Below are 17,948 nucleotides of genomic sequence, written 5' to 3' on the forward strand. Positions count from 1 at the left end.
GGGCAAACTCTTAAAACATGTGCTTTCTATCAATGGGAAGTGATAAGAAGACTGTCAAGGGCTGGGGATGTGGCTCAAGCGGTAGCACGCTCGCCTCACATGCGTGCGGCCCGGGTTCGATCCTCAGCACCACATACCAACAAAGATGTTGTGTCCGCCGAGAACTAAAAAATAAATATTAAAAATTCTCTCTCTCTCTCTACTCTCTCTTTAAAAAAAAAAGAGACTGTCAATACTTGAAAATATTGTAGTAATATAGCCTTTGTTAAAATAGGTTGATGAATACACCACGTGTACTTACACATAGTGACTAGGGATAATTTACAGGTCAGAAGAGATCAGTAGGTTTATTTTTGGGCATATACTGTAATTTTTCCCCAAATATGTCAACAATTTTATTGCAGGGAGGAACACAAACATGAAACACTGGCTTATAATTTTTCTGAAATGAATGGAAAATTTGTTCTAGAATAGTATTGCAGTTGTTATCAATGAAGTCCTTGATTTAGGATAAAGACTGATAATCCTGAAAAGAAGTGGAGCTTTAAGCTGTTTCTTTTTTTTTTTTTATTGTTGGTTGCTCAAAACATTACATAGTTCTTGACATATCATATTTCACACTTTGATTCAAGTGGGTTATGAACTCCCATTTTTACCCCGTATACAGATTGCAGAATCACATCAGTTACACTTCCATTGATTTACATATTGCCATACTAGTGTCTGTTGTATTCTGCTGCCTTTCCTATCCTCTACTATCCCCCCTCCCCTCCCCTCCCCTCCCCTCCCCTCTTCTCTCTCTACCCCCTCTACTGTAATTCATTTCTCCCCCTTGTATTATTTTTCCTTTTCCCCTCACTTCCTCTTGTATGTAATTTTGTATAACCCTGAGGGTCTCCTTCCATTTCCATGCAATTTCCCTTCTCTCTCGCTTTCCCTCCCACCTCTCATCCCTGTTTAATGTTAATCTTCTTCTCATGCTCTTAGTCCCTACTCTGTTCTTAGTTACTCTCCTTATATCAAAGAAGACATTTGGCATTTGATTTTTAGGGATTGGCTGGCTTCACTTAGCATAATCTGCTCTAATGCCATCCATTTCCCTCCAAATTCTATGATTTTGTCATTTTTTAATCCAGAGTAATACTCCATTGTGTATAAATGCCACATTTTTTTATCCATTCATCTATTGAAGGGCATCTAGGTTGGTTCCACAGTCTTGCTATTGTGAATTGTGCTGCTATGAACATCGATGTAGCAGTGTCCCTGTAGCATGCTCTTTTTAGGTCTTTAGGGAATAGACCAAGAAGGGGAATAGCTGGGTCAAATGGTGGTTCCATTCCCAGCTTTCCAAGAAATCTCAATACTGCTTTCCAAATTGGTTGCACCAATTTGCAGTCCCACCAACAATGAACAAGTGTACCCTTTTCCCCACATCCTCGCCAGCACTTGTTGTTGTTTGACTTCCTAATGGCTGCCAATCTTACTGGAGTGAGATGGTATCTTAGGGTGGTTTTGATTTGCATTTCTCTGACTGCTAGAGATGGTGAGCATTTTTTCATGTACTTGTTGATTGATTGTTTGTCCTCCTCTGAGAAGTGTCTGTTCAGGTCCTTGGCCCATTTGTTGATTGGGTTATTTGTTATCTTATTGTCTAATTTTTTGAGTTCTTTGTATACTCTGGATATTAGGGCTCTATCTGAAGTGTGAGGAGTAAAGATTTGTTCCCAGGATGTAGGCTCCCTATCTACCTCTCTTATTGTTTCTTTTGCTGAGAAAAAACTTTTTAGTTTGAGTAAGTCCCATTTGTTGATTCTAGTTATTAACTCTTGTGCTATGGGTGTCCTATTGAGGAATTTGGAGCCCGACCCCACAGTATGTAGATCGTAGCCAACTTTTTCTTCTATCAGACACTGTGTCTCTGATTTGATATCAAGCTCCTTGATCCATTTTGAGTTAACTTTTGTGCATGGCGAGAGAAAGGGATTCAGTTTCATTTTGATGCATATGGATTTCCAGTTTTCCCAGCACCATTTGTTGAAGATGCTATCCTTCCTACATTGCATGCTTTTAGCCCCTTTATCAAATATAAGATAGTTGTAGTTTTGTGGATTGGTTTCTGTGTCCTCTATTCTGTACCATCGGTCCACCCGCCTGTTTTGGTACCAGTACCATGCTGTTTTTGTTACTATTGCTCTGTAGTATAGTTTGAAGTCTGGTATCGCTATACCGCCTGATTCACACTTCCTGCTTAGCATTGTTTTTGCTATTCTGGGTCTTTTATTTTTCCATATGAATTTCATGATTGCTTTCTCTATTTCTACCAGAAATGCCGTTGGGATTTTGATTGGCATTGCATTAAACCTATAGAGAACTTTTGGTAATATTGCCATTTTGATGATGTTAGTTCTGCCTATCCATGAACAGGGTATATTTTTCCATATTCTAAGATATTCTTCAATTTCTCTCTTTAAGGTTCTGTAGTTTCTTTCTAAATGTTTTAGTTGCTCGGTGGCCTAAGAAGTTGATCTCTCTTAGAAAAGAGCCTTTCTCTGCTGCATTTTGAGTTGTTCAACCAAGCAGAGCTCTTGACAGCATACTTTTTTGACATTGTTAACTTTAATGATGAGGACTCTGGTTAAAAGTACAATTCTGCTTGTGCCAGCTTCAGGTCAGGTCTGCAACTCTGCTGACCATAGCTGGCCTTGCCTGAGATGACTGAGGAGGCCACCTCAGCTTCACATATCTCATTCTTCAGCAGGTTAGCTCAGGCATGTCCTTCCAAGCTGAGGGCCCATTCACACAAGCCCTTTTCAAGCCTCTGTCTGTCTCACATTTGTCAATCTCCCATTAGCCTAGAGCAGGTCAGTGACCAGGAGTCAAGGGGTGGGCAGCAGGCCTGTACAGAATGAAAGGGCTCTGCAAATAGACACAGAGAAGGGCATGGAAGGGAACAGGTGAGAAGAACTGACGATATTAAGGCAATCCATTCACCATACATTTCATCTAAATGTAGAGCATGTAGAAATCTAAAGCAAGGATTAAAAGGAAATTAATTTTTAAAGAGACTACCTTTCTACTTCCATATTAGACGAGTTTCTCATTGACAATTTTTAATTCTTATAAATTTTAAATAAATAAATACAAAACTGTTCTACTAAAATGAGTCAGGAAATAAATCTCCCCTGGACAAAACAAAAAAAATGTAATCCATAGGAATAGAAACCGTGCTTATATTCACCTCTTTAACTACAACAAACAGCCGTTCTGAATTTAAATAAATGCAAAAGGTCAGAAGAACAGCAAATAAACAAGAATGTCACATTATTTTCTTTTTCAATCAATATTTATTATTGTTTAGTTATTCCTTATACAAAAAAAAAAAGATATAAGAGAAAGGTTTCCCTGAAAGTTATTGTAGAATTCTGTCCGTAGACAAACTGGAAATATCACTGCAATTAGTAAGCAAATAAATGTGTCTCTGAGAAACAGAATCTAATAAAGGCAGCATCTCTACAAACTAAGTTAAGCACAATGATCTAAATGATTCAAGACCCTATAAAAGCAACACTGAGATGGAGAGATTGATGGCAATTAATCATCTTGCTTGTCTTCATTCAGAAAAATTACTGGATAATTACCACTTCATTTTCCTACTTAGGCACCATCAGAAAGCCAGAATGTAGGGCTATTTAGTAAGACTGAGAAGAAATAGGAAGACTTTGGGCCCAGCTCTCACATGCACAGTCCAGGAGGCAAGGAGGAAAAACATGTGCTCCTCGACCTGGAAGTAGATGGACCGCCTCTGTTTACTTCCTGTCAATCAGAACTTAATCACATAGCCATGCCTCTCAGGGAGGGGAGCTAGGAAGTATGGTGTTCATTCTCAACAGTCCATGCTCAGATAAAAGTTGGTAGCTCTATGTCATTGCAGTGGGAGGAGAAAATCAATTTTGGTGGAATATTGGGGGAAGCGAATGGAATCTCTCTCACAGCAGGAACCTCTGAGTGGGCCCTTTGCGCTCTTAGAGAGTTCTCAAAACATTTCACCCTTTCCGTTATTCATGGAAGAGCAACAACTCTAAGGACTGAATCCAGGAATTGAACCCTCCACTTCCTTCTTTCTACATTCTTGGAACTCCCACCACTAACAAGTAGTAGGAACACTGTCACCAAAGAAAAGAAAACGGAAAATCAGAGGGGAGCCTCTGCACTTGTCATATTTCCCACCACTAATGTGAGCTGAAAAGTGCTTGATGATCACAATGGGTAGCCCTGAGCCCCAAATATGCTGGTAACAGAATGTTTACATGCTAAAAAGGAAGTCAACAAAAGTCAAAGTGAGGAAAAATGTCAATATCCGCAGCAGTTCAGAAGGCTTAGCTCCATGAGTTAAGAAACACATTGAAATGGAGTCACTTTATATTACTGGTGACCACAGCCTCTTCTTTTTCCTCAAAATGGCTGAGAATTTCTCTGGCAGAAACAGGCAAAATAAAAGTTGGGACTGGTGCAATGAGGAAAGGTAGTCACTGTTGGCTCACTTGCTAGGCATTGGATGCACAAAATTACTGTTTTCCAATATTTTTATCACTTGATCCCTAGATTCATCTGGAGATAAATGATGTAGTTTACTTTAAATGTGTTTGTCACCCTGCCCCACATCCTTGGTCTTATCCAACACACTAATTACACAATAGATCCAATAATAACATAATAGGGTCCTTTCTAACAACCCAGTAATCCTAATGCTTAAGGAAGGAAGTTAATAATGAGTCTTGTAGACATTTTAATAGCAGGTATAATTTGGTATTTGAGGGGTAGGGGTATTGAGGAGTCTCTTGTTTGTTTTGTTTTGGTTTTTGTATAAGTGAAAAAGAAGCAAATGTACCTTCCAACTTCATGGCAATGAAAAACGCATAAATTTGTTTCATTTCTTCCAATCTCAGTGCTGTAGTTTGGATCCTTAATAGTCCCCAAAGGCCCACGTGATAAAGGCTTGATCCCCAGCTTAGTGCTATTGGGAGGTAGTGGAAACCTTCAGAGGAGGAGGTCTTAGGTGATTGGAGGTGTGCTCCCAAAGGGAATAATGGGTCACAGGCCTCTTCCTCTGCTTCCCTTTTGCTTTCCTGCCATGAGGAGAATGGCTTGCTCTGCTACACACTACTCCCCCATAACGTGCTGCCTCACCACAGGCCCCAAAACAATGGGCTTACATAACTATGGCCGGAATCCTCCAAATCATAAACCAAACCAAACCTTTTCTCTTTATAAGTTGAGTATCTTAGGTATTTGTCACAGTGCTGGAAAGCTGACTAACACATTCAGATTTAGTTCTCTTTGTGACCTAAACCAGTATAGGCCTGCCCCAAACAGGACCTTTCACCAATCATAAAGTGTAAATGAATGGATGCTTAGGTTATGGTGCTAGGAATTTGTCTTATTTGACGTTGAAAGGACAACCATCATGATTCTTAGACTTGAAGTCGTTAAGAGTGATAACCACAAGTGCTGTTTTCTGCTTTTCTCTCTGACCCAGCTGTGAAGTTCGGGAGGATGTCCAAGAAGCAGAGGGACAGCCTGTATGCTGAGGTGCAGAAGCACCAGCAGCGGCTGCAGGAGCAGCGGCAGCAGCAGAGCGGGGAGGCGGAAGCCCTTGCCAGGGTGTATAGCAGCAGCATCAGCAATGGCCTGAGCAACCTGAGCAATGAGACCAGTGGCACTTACGCCAACGGGCATGTCATCGACCTGCCCAAGTCTGAAGGTTACTACAGCGTAGACTCCGGTCAGCCATCCCCCGATCAATCAGGACTTGACATGACTGGAATCAAACAGATAAAGCAAGAACCTATCTATGACCTCACCTCCGTACCCAACTTGTTTACCTATAGCTCTTTCAACAACGGGCAGTTAGCACCAGGGATAACGATGACAGAAATCGGTGAGTAGGAGTCTCCTCCAAGTTTCACTTTTGGAAGTTCTGCTTTGATGTCGTCTTGGTCCTATCTAAATAGGGTCATTTTCTTAGATGTAAACTGAATGATTTGCCCACGTGGCTTCTACGGAGAAAGTAAAGTGACCTTGAAATACATTCTAATAAATTGTCATTGTTCCCTTGCCCTCATAAAAGTTTATTTTGAGCAAAGGAAAAAAGAAAAAATCATAAATAGAAAGATGCTATCTATAAAGAAAGAACAGATGCTATCTGTTTGAATCCGGGTTCTCGGTGATGAAAAAAAAAATGTTATTAGTATAAACAGAGAAGTTTTAGCATGGATCCAAAGCAATGCTCTCCAAAGCAAAGCCATATAGCCCTAAGGGATGTAGAGGCAATGTGGAATGACCAAATGAACAGGGGTCCTCTCTCCCTCTTAAGATAGTTGGGGACAACCTTGAGCAATCGGTCCTTCATTTTCCCTCTTTGTAAAGACTAGGAGTAGACAAAAAGACTGCTAAGATTATCATAAATCTGAATTCATGAATTCCATATGGGATTCTTAATGACAGCCAGGAAGAGTGTGGTCTGGAATGTTACAAAACATGAGTGACAAATGAGCTCATCACAGGCGGACCCCATAGCATCAGCAACCTGATCGTTGGGGGCAAGTGTGCCTTTCAGTTCTCAGAGAGTGATCCTCCAGAGGCCCCGTCCGTCCGTCGGAGGCAAGCTCACTTCTGACCTGTTGCCACTCTGCTTCACCCTGTTAAGCTCAAGAGTCCATTGATTGTTTAACTGGTTAATCTCGTTAACTAGCTGCCATAAAAATATTGACATGGAATTAACACATGGCCCTCCTGGGTACCAGAGTCACACTTTCCTAGCAGATTAAGAGAGTGAAACCAACAGTGGCCATTCGAGGCTCCAAGGTTGTCATTTACTGAACTGGGAGAAGCAACATAGGGCTCCAGAATTTTGAGTCTCCTCCCTTCCCACCTAAGAGGTGGCAGAGCAGAGGGTCTACCAACCAGGCTCCCTGAGTTCAAATCCTGTCTCTGTGGCTTATGACTTAAACTAGAACAAGCACTTCAATCCCAGTTCACCCATCTCTAAAAGGGAAAAAGCATTAGTTCATAGCTTCTGGGGACTTTGTGAGAATTACAACACTTGGCAAGAGCTCGAAAGCTCTTAGAATTTTATTATTTATATGCCATTATTTATTCATTATTATTATTACTTATATGCCATGTGCTCAGTCACCTTCAAATGGGTGCATAAAACCCACAAGAGCTTTAAATTAAGTTGTTGTGACTGCATAGTGAGATCCATGGTCATATTCTTGGCTAGCTGTGCCATCTGGTTGAAGAAGGAGCCATGTGACACAAGTTATAATCCTGAAATGTTGTTTCTCCCTTTCAGCAGCTCAGAGCATGACAGTGAATACAGCTGTTGACAGAGCACAACCGAGGCAGGAAGCCAAACATCAACTGCAATAGCAAAGTTTCTCGATTTTCTCATTATCCTTAACTTATACTGCATCACAGGCACTTCTCAAATATTTAATTCTCACAGACATCTGAAGAGATAAGTAAAAATGTTGTTCCCACTTGACTGTGGAAACAGAGGCTTAGAGTTGTCTTGTGAGTTCCCAGGGTCCTACTATTATTCTCTGTGTTACAGCCAGGGTAGCCAGGGTAGCCAGTGTCCACCCCAGGCAGTCTGAAGCCAGGGTCCTCATGTTCATCCATTAACCTGCTGCTTACTAAGGGTTTAATGTGCACAATCTGTATTGTCAACTGAAAGGGTCAGTCTTTTTAAATGAACAATTTTTGTTGTTGTTATTTTCTTTTTTACATGCTGTTCCAAAAGGGCTTATAAAAAAGAAAATAACAAAGTCACCACTTTTTATACTATTACTTAATATGTAAGTCCTTGAGTCTATCATTGGCTTGGAACATGTTTAAATTCTAAAGAAACACAAACTCACAATTGTTAGGCAATCTTTCTGCATAGACATGGACACACAGAATTAACTAGAATATATTCCCCTTGATTATTTCAACATATCGTTAGTTTTTACATATCTCTGCATATGCTCTAAATTTTGGAGGCATCTTTCATCAGACTTTAAGGGGTGCATTTAGGTTGTCCTGCGAGTGCTTTCAGATTTAGCAGACAGGTCCTAAGTCTAAATATTGACTTGGTTCACATTTTATTAAAACAGCAATGCCACCTAGTGGACACAAACCCATGCTATGCATATTTAATCTAGGTACCTATGACAAGCCGCAACTGTGATGCAATATTTCCTAAACAAAATATTGCCACTCATTTCACTAACTCACTAAGTCCATAATAGTGCCATCATGCAGGGAGGCATCATTAGCTTATTGTGGTAATTAAGAACTCTGGCTCTGGAGTTACACTGCCAGAGTTCAAAACCTGGTTATGCCTCTTCCCTTGGGCAATTTGCTTGATCTTCCTGTAAACCTGGGCCAGTAGTAGTCCTTGGGAAGGGGAGTTTAAATGAGCTAATATTCATGACTCTTTAGGACAGCATCTGTTATACCTGTAATAAAATAATTGATATTATAATTACTAAGATCACTGGTTATATCAGGAAATATAATGATCTTTTACTGAGCACCAATTCTGCTAAGCAAAGTCCTATATTTAATTCTTATGTCAATCTTAGTATGCCTACTCATTAGTCTACTCATTTTACAGATGTAAAATTGGGCTTGGGAGTTACATAACTTGGTAAAAACAAAGAACACATGTCTAGTAATATCCAAACCCATTCTTTTAACCATTGTAGTATATTTCCTCTCATCATAAAAAGGAAACCAATAACAAGCTAATTGGCATTCCCACAGCAAAACATGCTTAATATTTGTTGTGTACCTGAAGTCCTTCGAGGTGGAAGGAACTGGAGCTTACTGAGTCTGCCTGCTGACATTTTGACTCAATTTGATTAGTAAATATCTAAGCCATGCTGGTTAGTAGCAAGCTGTCATAGAAAGAACCCTGTGCAGAGAAAACAGGAAATCTGATTTTTAGCCACATTCTGACTGTGTGAATGTGAGGTTGTATCACACCAAAGAATTGTTTAACATCGTTCTTGGTAACTAGAAGTCCTGATCTACTTCTTCTGGTTTTGGAAAGAATGATGAAATCTGTACAACTAGGTCATTATTTTAAAATTGAGTCATCTATAAAACAGATCTTTAAAAAAAACAGTGTTTAGATAAGTGTATGCAGAATAAGGTATTAGAGTTTTGAAATTTTAATAAAGTACATGTTAATAAACCATAACACAATTACATAAGCAACTACATTCAAATCCCAAGACGTCGGTTACATGAATGTTAGCAGAGTCAGGAATATCTACCAAGAAAACAACTTCTTTTACTCCAAGGGCACCGAAGGAATTCAAACTTCCTAGGTTACTGACCCCAGCAATAACACTGCATATATAAAAGGAAATAAAGAAAAGTCTTTTGTATCCTTTAGTCATCTTGAGCTTTACATCAACATGTCAGGTCAGCAGTGAAGAGACCATCTCATTGTCCAGATGAAGAAATTAAGGGTCAGAAATAATGAGGGACTGTCCTTGGGCACAGAATTAGCTGTGTGCTAAAGTTCATTCTAACTGAAACCATTCCACTACCCTAGACTGCCAGGCATCTTTCAAAAACCTATTTTTGAAATGTTCCACACACTCAACACAAACAGCACATGGTTTCTGCCCTCACCATCTGAGAAATGCACAGGAAAATAAGTAATTACAATTCAGAGCGTCATAGGTCATGAGTCCTGGGGAGTCCTGGGGAGTCCTGGGGAGTCCTGGGGAGTCCTGGGCATCCTGGGATTGCATCCTTTTGGAGATGAGAGAGTTGGTTCGGGAGGTGGTGGGAATCCGTTACTCTGAGCCACCTCTCTCATGAGGAAAGTTTCATTCCTGAAATGTTGAGAATAGAAAGCAAAACGTAGGTAAGAGAAAAGAAATGAAATTAGAAAATTAGAAATTAGACACCTGGGTGTTTCAAAATCCCAAAGGAGAAAGAAACGGTGAAATAAGAGGACAGACATCAGCTGTCAATTAATATTTAGTCAGCAGTGTTAATCGGGCTCAGCTGGAAATTTTCTTCAAGCTCTCCCATGCATGTGTTGTATGTTTTGAGAATAAAAGGAGTTTGCAATGCTTGGTGATAGAGGAAGTTAGTTAAAGAAGACTCAGCAAACAAGCAGACAAAGGAGGTGGAACCTCTTTTCTTGTTTGCTTTCCTCCATTAAAGCTCTTGAGATGGTTTGTGGGATTCTGCAGGTCTAATACTCTTAATGAAAGCTCATTTAAGCTGAGATGTGATTGACAATGTATCTAGAGATACCAGACAGCAAGACTATTCGAACCGCCAAAAACATCCTTTAAAGAAGACAAAATATCCATCAAATTCCCTGTAATGCTAGGAGATAAGTTGCCTTTTACACATATCACCTGAGTTTGGTGTTCTGCCGAATAATTTTCTCTCCAGATAAAGACAATGGAAAGTAAATTCATTGGTCTCCTCCTATACAATCTTAAACCCAGATTTATTTTCATATGCCTTTGTGTTCTATTCATGGAGTTTGAAATTTTAAGTATCAAAAATAAAAATAAAAACCTCATTTTAAATGCACGTATTGTGAAAGCTAAGGATTAACAGTTAGAGGAGATTACAAAAAGGCCAAAAAGTGATGTAGTCCCTGAAATATATTATTTCATTCTGTCAAAGCCACAGAAAAACACATAAGATATTACCAGTAGTGTTTATTTGGCACACTTCTATAGAAGTAGATGTTGTGATTGCTGCTTATTAAGAACCCCAAGCAACTGCTATAGTCTTAAAGGAACACTTTTAATGATATGCGTTTTTACAAGTAAATATTTTACAGCTGCTTAAAAAATTATACATAGTTAACTATCCATGCATAAATGGTAGAGAGAAGTTGACTTTTGCTATGTATTTTATATGTCCTTGCATTGCACCTGGAACAAGTAGGCATTGAAACAAGTAGGAGGAGACTAAACTAGTGAGAAAAGAATCATTCAAAATAGTGTAAGGAGAGGAAAATTCAGCATCCGTTTTTTTCCTTTCATGCCTTGAGGGAGAATACCTTATGACCTTCCATTGTTCTCCAAGCCCCCACCCCACCCCCACCCTTACACACCCTTTGCAGGCAGGTTAGGCAGAGTACACTGAAAATGGGAGCCCAAGTTCCACAAGCTACCTGCATAAGCTTACTCAAAATTAGTTCAGCCTTTTCAGGCTTGGTCTCATCATCTGAAAACTAAAATAGTTGCACTAACTGATTTTGAAGCATTATAGTTTTCTCATCTCCCAAAGATCCTTGGTCATATAAACAGATATCCCCCCTTGTTGTGGTCATTTTACAAGAAGCCTACAGTGGTAGTAGAAAGGAGGGGACTTGTAGGCTACTAAGCAATTCGGAATGATGCTGAGTAACTTGTCCATGGCATATATAGCAAGCCTCTCTTCCAAGGAGTCAGAAAACACTCAGGGCTTTTTCTATGGGTGAAATGATCCTGCCAATCCCAGAGTTACTAATGACTACCAAATCTCTTCTTTCCATCTACCCTCCTAGGCAAAATAAAAGGGGAAAGATGACATTAAAATGAAAATCAAGAACAACCAGGAGCAGCTTAAGGACAGGGTGGTAACCAAGTGAAATTTTAACACCACGTGTTCTTTATCACCCACAGAACATCTCCCAAAGGCTGCTTTGTTCCAGAATCCTGTTTTCTATCTCTAAAAGAAACTCCTTGAGTGTGTGGGCTGGCTTGATCAACCCAGTTTGCCACAACCCCTTTGATCTCTACCATGATTACAACTATGACACTTACTAGTGCATAGCCATGATTCACTCTAGAGGGGACCCATGACAAAGGCTCTGCATTTCTTCTTGGGGGTCATTCACATCCAAATCTATCTTTTAATAAGCTTCCCAAAGGTGATCTAAAATCACCCAGTAACATGCTCACAGTGGGTCTCCTGGCATGCTCAGTGCATTGACTTCCCATGACTGGAGTAAGTGGTATAACATACAAATCATGCTGTGAACAGCAAGGCTATAAATAAATGCAAAGATCATTGACACCGCATGCAGTATACACATATATGCTCAATTCAAGTTCTTATAAGCATACATCTCTATTTACAGTACGTAAGTCCGTGCTAGTCACTAGGTGCTCGTATCTCTGCTAATGCAGCTTTCCTAATGTGCTAGCATTTACTAGATTAGGTAAATCTTCTGAAACACCTTTTCTATTTTGGGTTGAAATTGTGCAAAATTGGTCTTCCTCGGGGCACTTTCCCTGGAGTTACTAGTTTGGGATTAATTTTTGACTCTGGATTCAGAACTTCATAAGAAGATTCTAAAATCTAACGGTCCAAAAAAAAAAAAAGTTATTGAGAAGCTATTGGAAAACCAATTCCATTTTATACCCTCAATTTCAAAAGCCATAGTAGATACGAAATACTCTGCAATAAGGAAAAGGAAAGGCACTTTCAGGAGGTGCTGCCTGTGGTTTGCAAATGGAGGGAATGTTGGTACTTATAAGTGGCCTTCAAAACAGACCCTATTGACAGTTTCCCGCCATTGCATTTCAAAATGTTATACTGAAGCAAGCCTGTGTTTTTAAGGCATTGCAAGCTTTAACATTGGCTAGGAGCTGTGCATTGCTTTGCCACTGGTTGGGGTGGGTATGTACTGTTTTGGCTACATTTTCAAGCACCCGATTTTGGAAGAGCTGGTTAGGGTTAAAATACCAGATGGACCATGGAACACAGTGAAGCCAACTGATCAGTGGGTTAATAGAAGTCAATGCACTCTGGCCTCATTCACATGGTAGAGAGAAAGACTGCATAGGAGAGCTTGAAGAAATAAAGCCTGTGCAGGTTAGGAGAGAAAGCCTGTGATGTTTGCAAATTGATGAACCTGTTGGAAAAGTTCCCCAATGAAAGGTCTTTTTCCTTTTCTTTTATTTGATTTATTTCTAGATGTAAGCTTTCTTTTGACAATAATACCTCAATACTAAAGAGAATAAATTTACTATTTGAGCCATATTTATGAGGCTTACTGGGGAACTGCTATTTGTTTTTCATACAGGTTTGTTCTGGAGTGATTTGGTTTGGACTATTTAGAAAATGCTTCTTTTAAAACATTAGTTAATTAAATGCATTATTTAAGCACTCAAGTTTCAGGCTATGTGTTGGAAATATAAAAATGGCCTCCAAAGATTACTCCTAAATTTTTTCTTCCTAAAGGTCAAAAATACATTGACTAAACTTCTGAAAGGGTTGTGAGATGGGGGAGAGATTGCTTCTGTTTAAATTAACAATCAATCCCTATGTCAACAAAATTCACATAGTAAAAATCAATCCTAATGATGGCCCTGAGCAACTTTTATAATTAGGTTTCATCATCTGTGTGTGACCCACTCGTCCTTTGGGCAGTATGTGGAGGTGCAGTTTTAAAAGGAGAGTAAGCAACATGTTTTAATGGGCTCTAGATTGTATCATTTTTGTTTGTACTATCTAAGACTCTTCAAGTACTTTTAAGACTAAGCTGTGCGTTCACCCTCTGTAACCCTGTAAGTCTTCTCCCATATGAGTCCAAACAAAACAAAATTCCCATGTAGTCGCTCAGACACTCTTGCTTAGAAAACATCGCTGCTGCCAAAATCCTTCTGTGGATGGAGAATCAAACCCAAAGAAACCAAGACTTTTAAAGGTTAAGTGACTGTCCCAAAGGCACAAACTAAATGTCTGAAAGGGGCCTTGTGTTATTTCCTCCATCTTACCAAAAAGCTCCCTCAGAACTCATCTATTCCAGGACACTTAAATGCATTAATCTTCCCTAATTGTTCTGCAAAGGCGGTCTTTTACTAAGAAAGTTAACTTTGAAATGTAGTGTTTTCATAATAGATTCTTTCCCAATTTTGTCAACTAGTTTCAAAAAAGGAAACTCTAATTTCCCAAAAATTAGACATGCACTATTGCAACAAAACATCTGTGATCCAAAACAGCTTTCTGTTATTCAATAATAAAGAAGGCATCCTCTTAGTTAATTTGTTTTTGCTGTTTGTGATTTTTTTTTTATCCTTTTGGATATACTGGGCTTAATCAGATTCTTTCAGTTCTTCTTCAATTCTTCTTTCTGCTTAATTTCCTGTTTTTTTTTCTGCAATAAAAATGTTATCTTACACAAGCTTCCTGAATTTGAGAATATTTTAACCTATTATTATTATTACTTGCATTAATTATTATTTTATTTTTTATTATTACTTGCATTAATCTGATTATTTAAATTATTTTCCTCTAATACATATTTAATGCAATCGTGTATTATCACATTTCAGCATTTTTAAGTTAAAAATATTCTTATATCTTGATAATTTTTTTTTCTGAAAAATGCTTAAGAAGATTTCAATCATGTCATTCTCTGAAATGAGTTGACAACAGAAATTTCATAAAAAGAAAACTTAAAGCTATTCTGATTCATTACAGAAAGAGAGTAATGAGTGTTTGAACCAGCCAGGCACAGTGGTGCATACCTATAATCCCAAGAACTCAGGAACTAAGGCAAGAGAATTTCAAGTTTGAGGCTAGCCTCAGCAACTTAGTGAGCTCCTGTCTCAAAATAAAAATGAAGAGGTCTGCAGATGTAGCTCAGTGATAAAACACCCCTGGGTTCAATCCCCACTTCCAAAATGAAAGAAAATGAGTGGGTGGACCATGTTCTGAGTCAACAAGTAAGGAACCAGTTACTGATGCCTCCACCCAATTCATACTGGAAAGAATTTGAAAAACATAAATATTAAATCCACTATTTTCTTTGGAGTTTAATAGCTCATTATATATCCTGTGTTAAGTTTAAATGTTATTGATGGTTTTATTGTGAAAACACAATTCTATTTATGCAAAAAGTAAAGATCTCCAGAGGTCTACAAAAATCAGAGAGGTCTTTAAATTACATTGTCTTCTCTGACATTGTCATCTATAATACACATACACCTACTAGATTTGTCCCACTTAATGACAGAAAACTTATAAAACTGGTGTCCAAGCAAAATGTGCATTTGGTTAATGTTTCCCTTTTAGCCAATTGTCTTAATATATTACAGTTACCGCCTCAGAGGGTGGATTCTGAGGAATCTTGATATTAGGAAAACCTAATGCAGGCACTTAAAACATGCCTTGAGCAAGTCCGTAGAGATATCCTGGCATTAATTCAAAGTGAATCCCCTCAGAATTCTACATTCACACTAGTAGTATAAACTAAACAGAGAATTCAGTGATTCTGTAGATCCTTAAGGCAAGTGACAAATTAAAAATTCATTAACCATTTGGATTGAGGCTGAGATATAGTATTTTAGGAAGAATATTTCCAAGCTTAAAAAAATAAATCCCTTGTGGATAAAAATGAATAGAGGGCATAGTTCACCAAGAAGAAACCACCCATCTTTGCTTGGGGGGGCGGGGAGGAAGAGGTGAGGTGAGAATTAGGAAGTTCAGATGCAACACCCCTGGCACTATGTATAGCTTTGAATCTCAGCTTTCTCGCCTTGGTGCAGTTGGGCCGCGGGTGCTCTTGGTAATAACACTGAAAGCAGCAGTTTTAAAGATATACTTAACTTTCCCCACTCGCAGGATGTGGGATTCTAATGAAACCACCCGTGTCTGGAACACTGTAGCCTTTGGAGAGCGCGCCATTTGCTAAAATGTCTAGTGAGAGCTAAAATAAGCCCCTTTGGTGGAAAAAAAAAAAACCCACTGAGTGGTTGAAATCAGAGCTGCAGAAGGTCACTTGCTATTTTAGTAGCTGCAAGCTGGTCCTCATTTTATAGCATCACAGTTATAAACAAGAAATTGTCACCTTGCTTGTCAGTTTACTCCTTTCTCACTGAAATAAGCAGAGGTAGCCTGCTTTCTACATCCCATTTAAGTAATTAGATAACTTGTTTCCCAACTTTGGTTTATTATTGGATCAATATGCAAGAAAAACTGTTTTCTGTGCTGTTCTTTCAACAGTACTTCAAAATATTTTTCTTACATCTTTTTACATCGTCTGATATGATTGACCTTTAAAATTCCACTGAGCTACGTCAACTTTGCCACGTATATATATCAACCATGCTGTAAATGCCTTAAAGAGAGACTTCCTTCTAGGATTATTTAGATAGAGTCAATCTGGAAGTGGAGGAAGGAGGTTATCTCCAGCCCCAGGGTTCTGTAATTATTGCACACACCATTGAGAATTACCACCAATTTTATTCTATTTCTCTCTTCAAAAATTTAATTTCTCTCTTCTTATTGCCCGCATCATAAGTGGAATTAAGATTACCCTTAAGAATTTTAAGGAAGTGTGACAATTTTCACAACATGGTCTTACTTTTTTTTTTTTTTTCATCAAAATGATAGAGAAGTACTTAGGTCAATTAGTTTAAAGCTATTCTCAGTTATTTCATTTCATTTGAATCTCACATTGTCATTTTTCATCCCCAAAAGTTAGCTGATATATGAAGTTCCATATTATATTACGTGAATGTAAATCTTGGGTTTCAACAAGGCTTATCCCCCAAGACAAGATAGAACCAAAAGACAGACAAAACAGTTATGGGGGGTAGTTTTATATGTTTACCCATCTGGGTCCACAGAAGGGAAATGGGGAGGGGAGGGAGGGAGAGAATGAGACCAAGTTATTTTTCATGAAATTACTACATAGAAAACAAGGAATACAGACTTGGTATTTACCTGTGATGCCACCCAGCTTTCCCTTTCCTACATCAATACTGACATTGTTCCTCCCCATGGCTGAAAATGAAGAAGTGGACTGAGCATATGAAATTCTTTTTCTCCTTCCTCATCCTTTATGAACTATCAAAGCAGCTCTTGCCCTCTTAGTGATCTGGACAAACCTTTATGTAACTAAACGTGTACAGAATCTTTACTGAGGCGATTTAGTGGTTCTCACTCCAGGTTCCCTTCCACGTCCACTTAAGAAATTACCAGCCTCATCCCTGATCTCAGGTGGGCCAGAGTGTAGTCCACAGAGTCCACATGCATCACCTCTAGAGGTGAGAGAATTTCCCATGATTTCATTTTCTCCCCCATATTCCTGTCGGACCCATTATTCCATCCCAGAGCATGCCAGCTCCTTATTCAACACGTATTGTCTGCAGCCCAAGCAGTGAACAAATCGGACAAAAACTCAGCTCTGAGAAATAGCTGCAATCCAAGTCAGGGTACCGGATGAAGGGTGTGCGGTTGCCCCAGTAGATTCCATCTCTTCTGCTCTTTTGCCTCAGTCTCTTTGTCTGGACTTTCTCATGTGGTTGGTCCCTGGAGAGGACTGCGTTTACTATTACCTTTTCTATTTTTCCAGGCAAGGACTCTTGAACGTTCTTTTGGCTCCCAGCAGGAACTTTGCATACTGTATTCATTGTCTCTCCCTTTGTCCCTTCTTTTTTAAGCCCTTCTCCCTTTTTCACAACTGCAGACTCTCAGTCCAAGCAAACCGTCTCCTCTGATGTTCAAGCATCTTTCTAAAGGACAGAATGAGCCCTCCGGCCCTGCTCCCATGAGACCAAGTGTGGCTTTACTGTATGCTTTATCGATCTGAGCCTCAGGAGAGTCAAAGTTGGGTTTTGCACGTGGCTCACCTCTGCACTGCAACAGTGGGAGAGAGCAGAGGGGTCGATGGGATCTGCAACTGCAGCTACAGCACGTTGGCCCTCCTGGCCACGTATACATCTTATGTCCCAAAGAGATCTCCGTTTTATTTTTTTACCACAAGGGCACGTGAACTAGCAATGCACATTTAGTATTGACTTCAAAGATTTTAGGGCCAATCTTAACTTTCTCAAATTCTTTTTGAAATAAAGCAGAAGGTGGAAGGATGTTTGCAGAGATTGATAGACATTTTCAGCCTTATCTACGCTAATTCAACA

At 39.2% G+C, this 17,948-nt stretch overlaps 1 protein-coding gene across 1 annotated transcript in view; it reads left to right on the forward strand.

Annotated features, from left to right (window-relative positions):
- RORB (RAR related orphan receptor B) overlaps positions 1–17,948 on the forward strand; it is a 184,873-nt gene that overhangs the window by 133,023 nt on the left and 33,902 nt on the right. Inside the window, exon 4 of the mRNA XM_081279413.1 lies at positions 5,537–5,938. Coding sequence (XP_081135539.1) covers positions 5,537–5,938 — 402 coding nt within the window. The remainder of the gene's footprint in view (positions 1–5,536; positions 5,939–17,948) is intronic.

The sequence above is a fragment of the Spermophilus citellus genome, assembly GCF_964194105.1.
Source record: "Spermophilus citellus genome assembly, chromosome: 2".
Classification (NCBI taxonomy): Eukaryota; Metazoa; Chordata; class Mammalia; order Rodentia; family Sciuridae; genus Spermophilus; species Spermophilus citellus.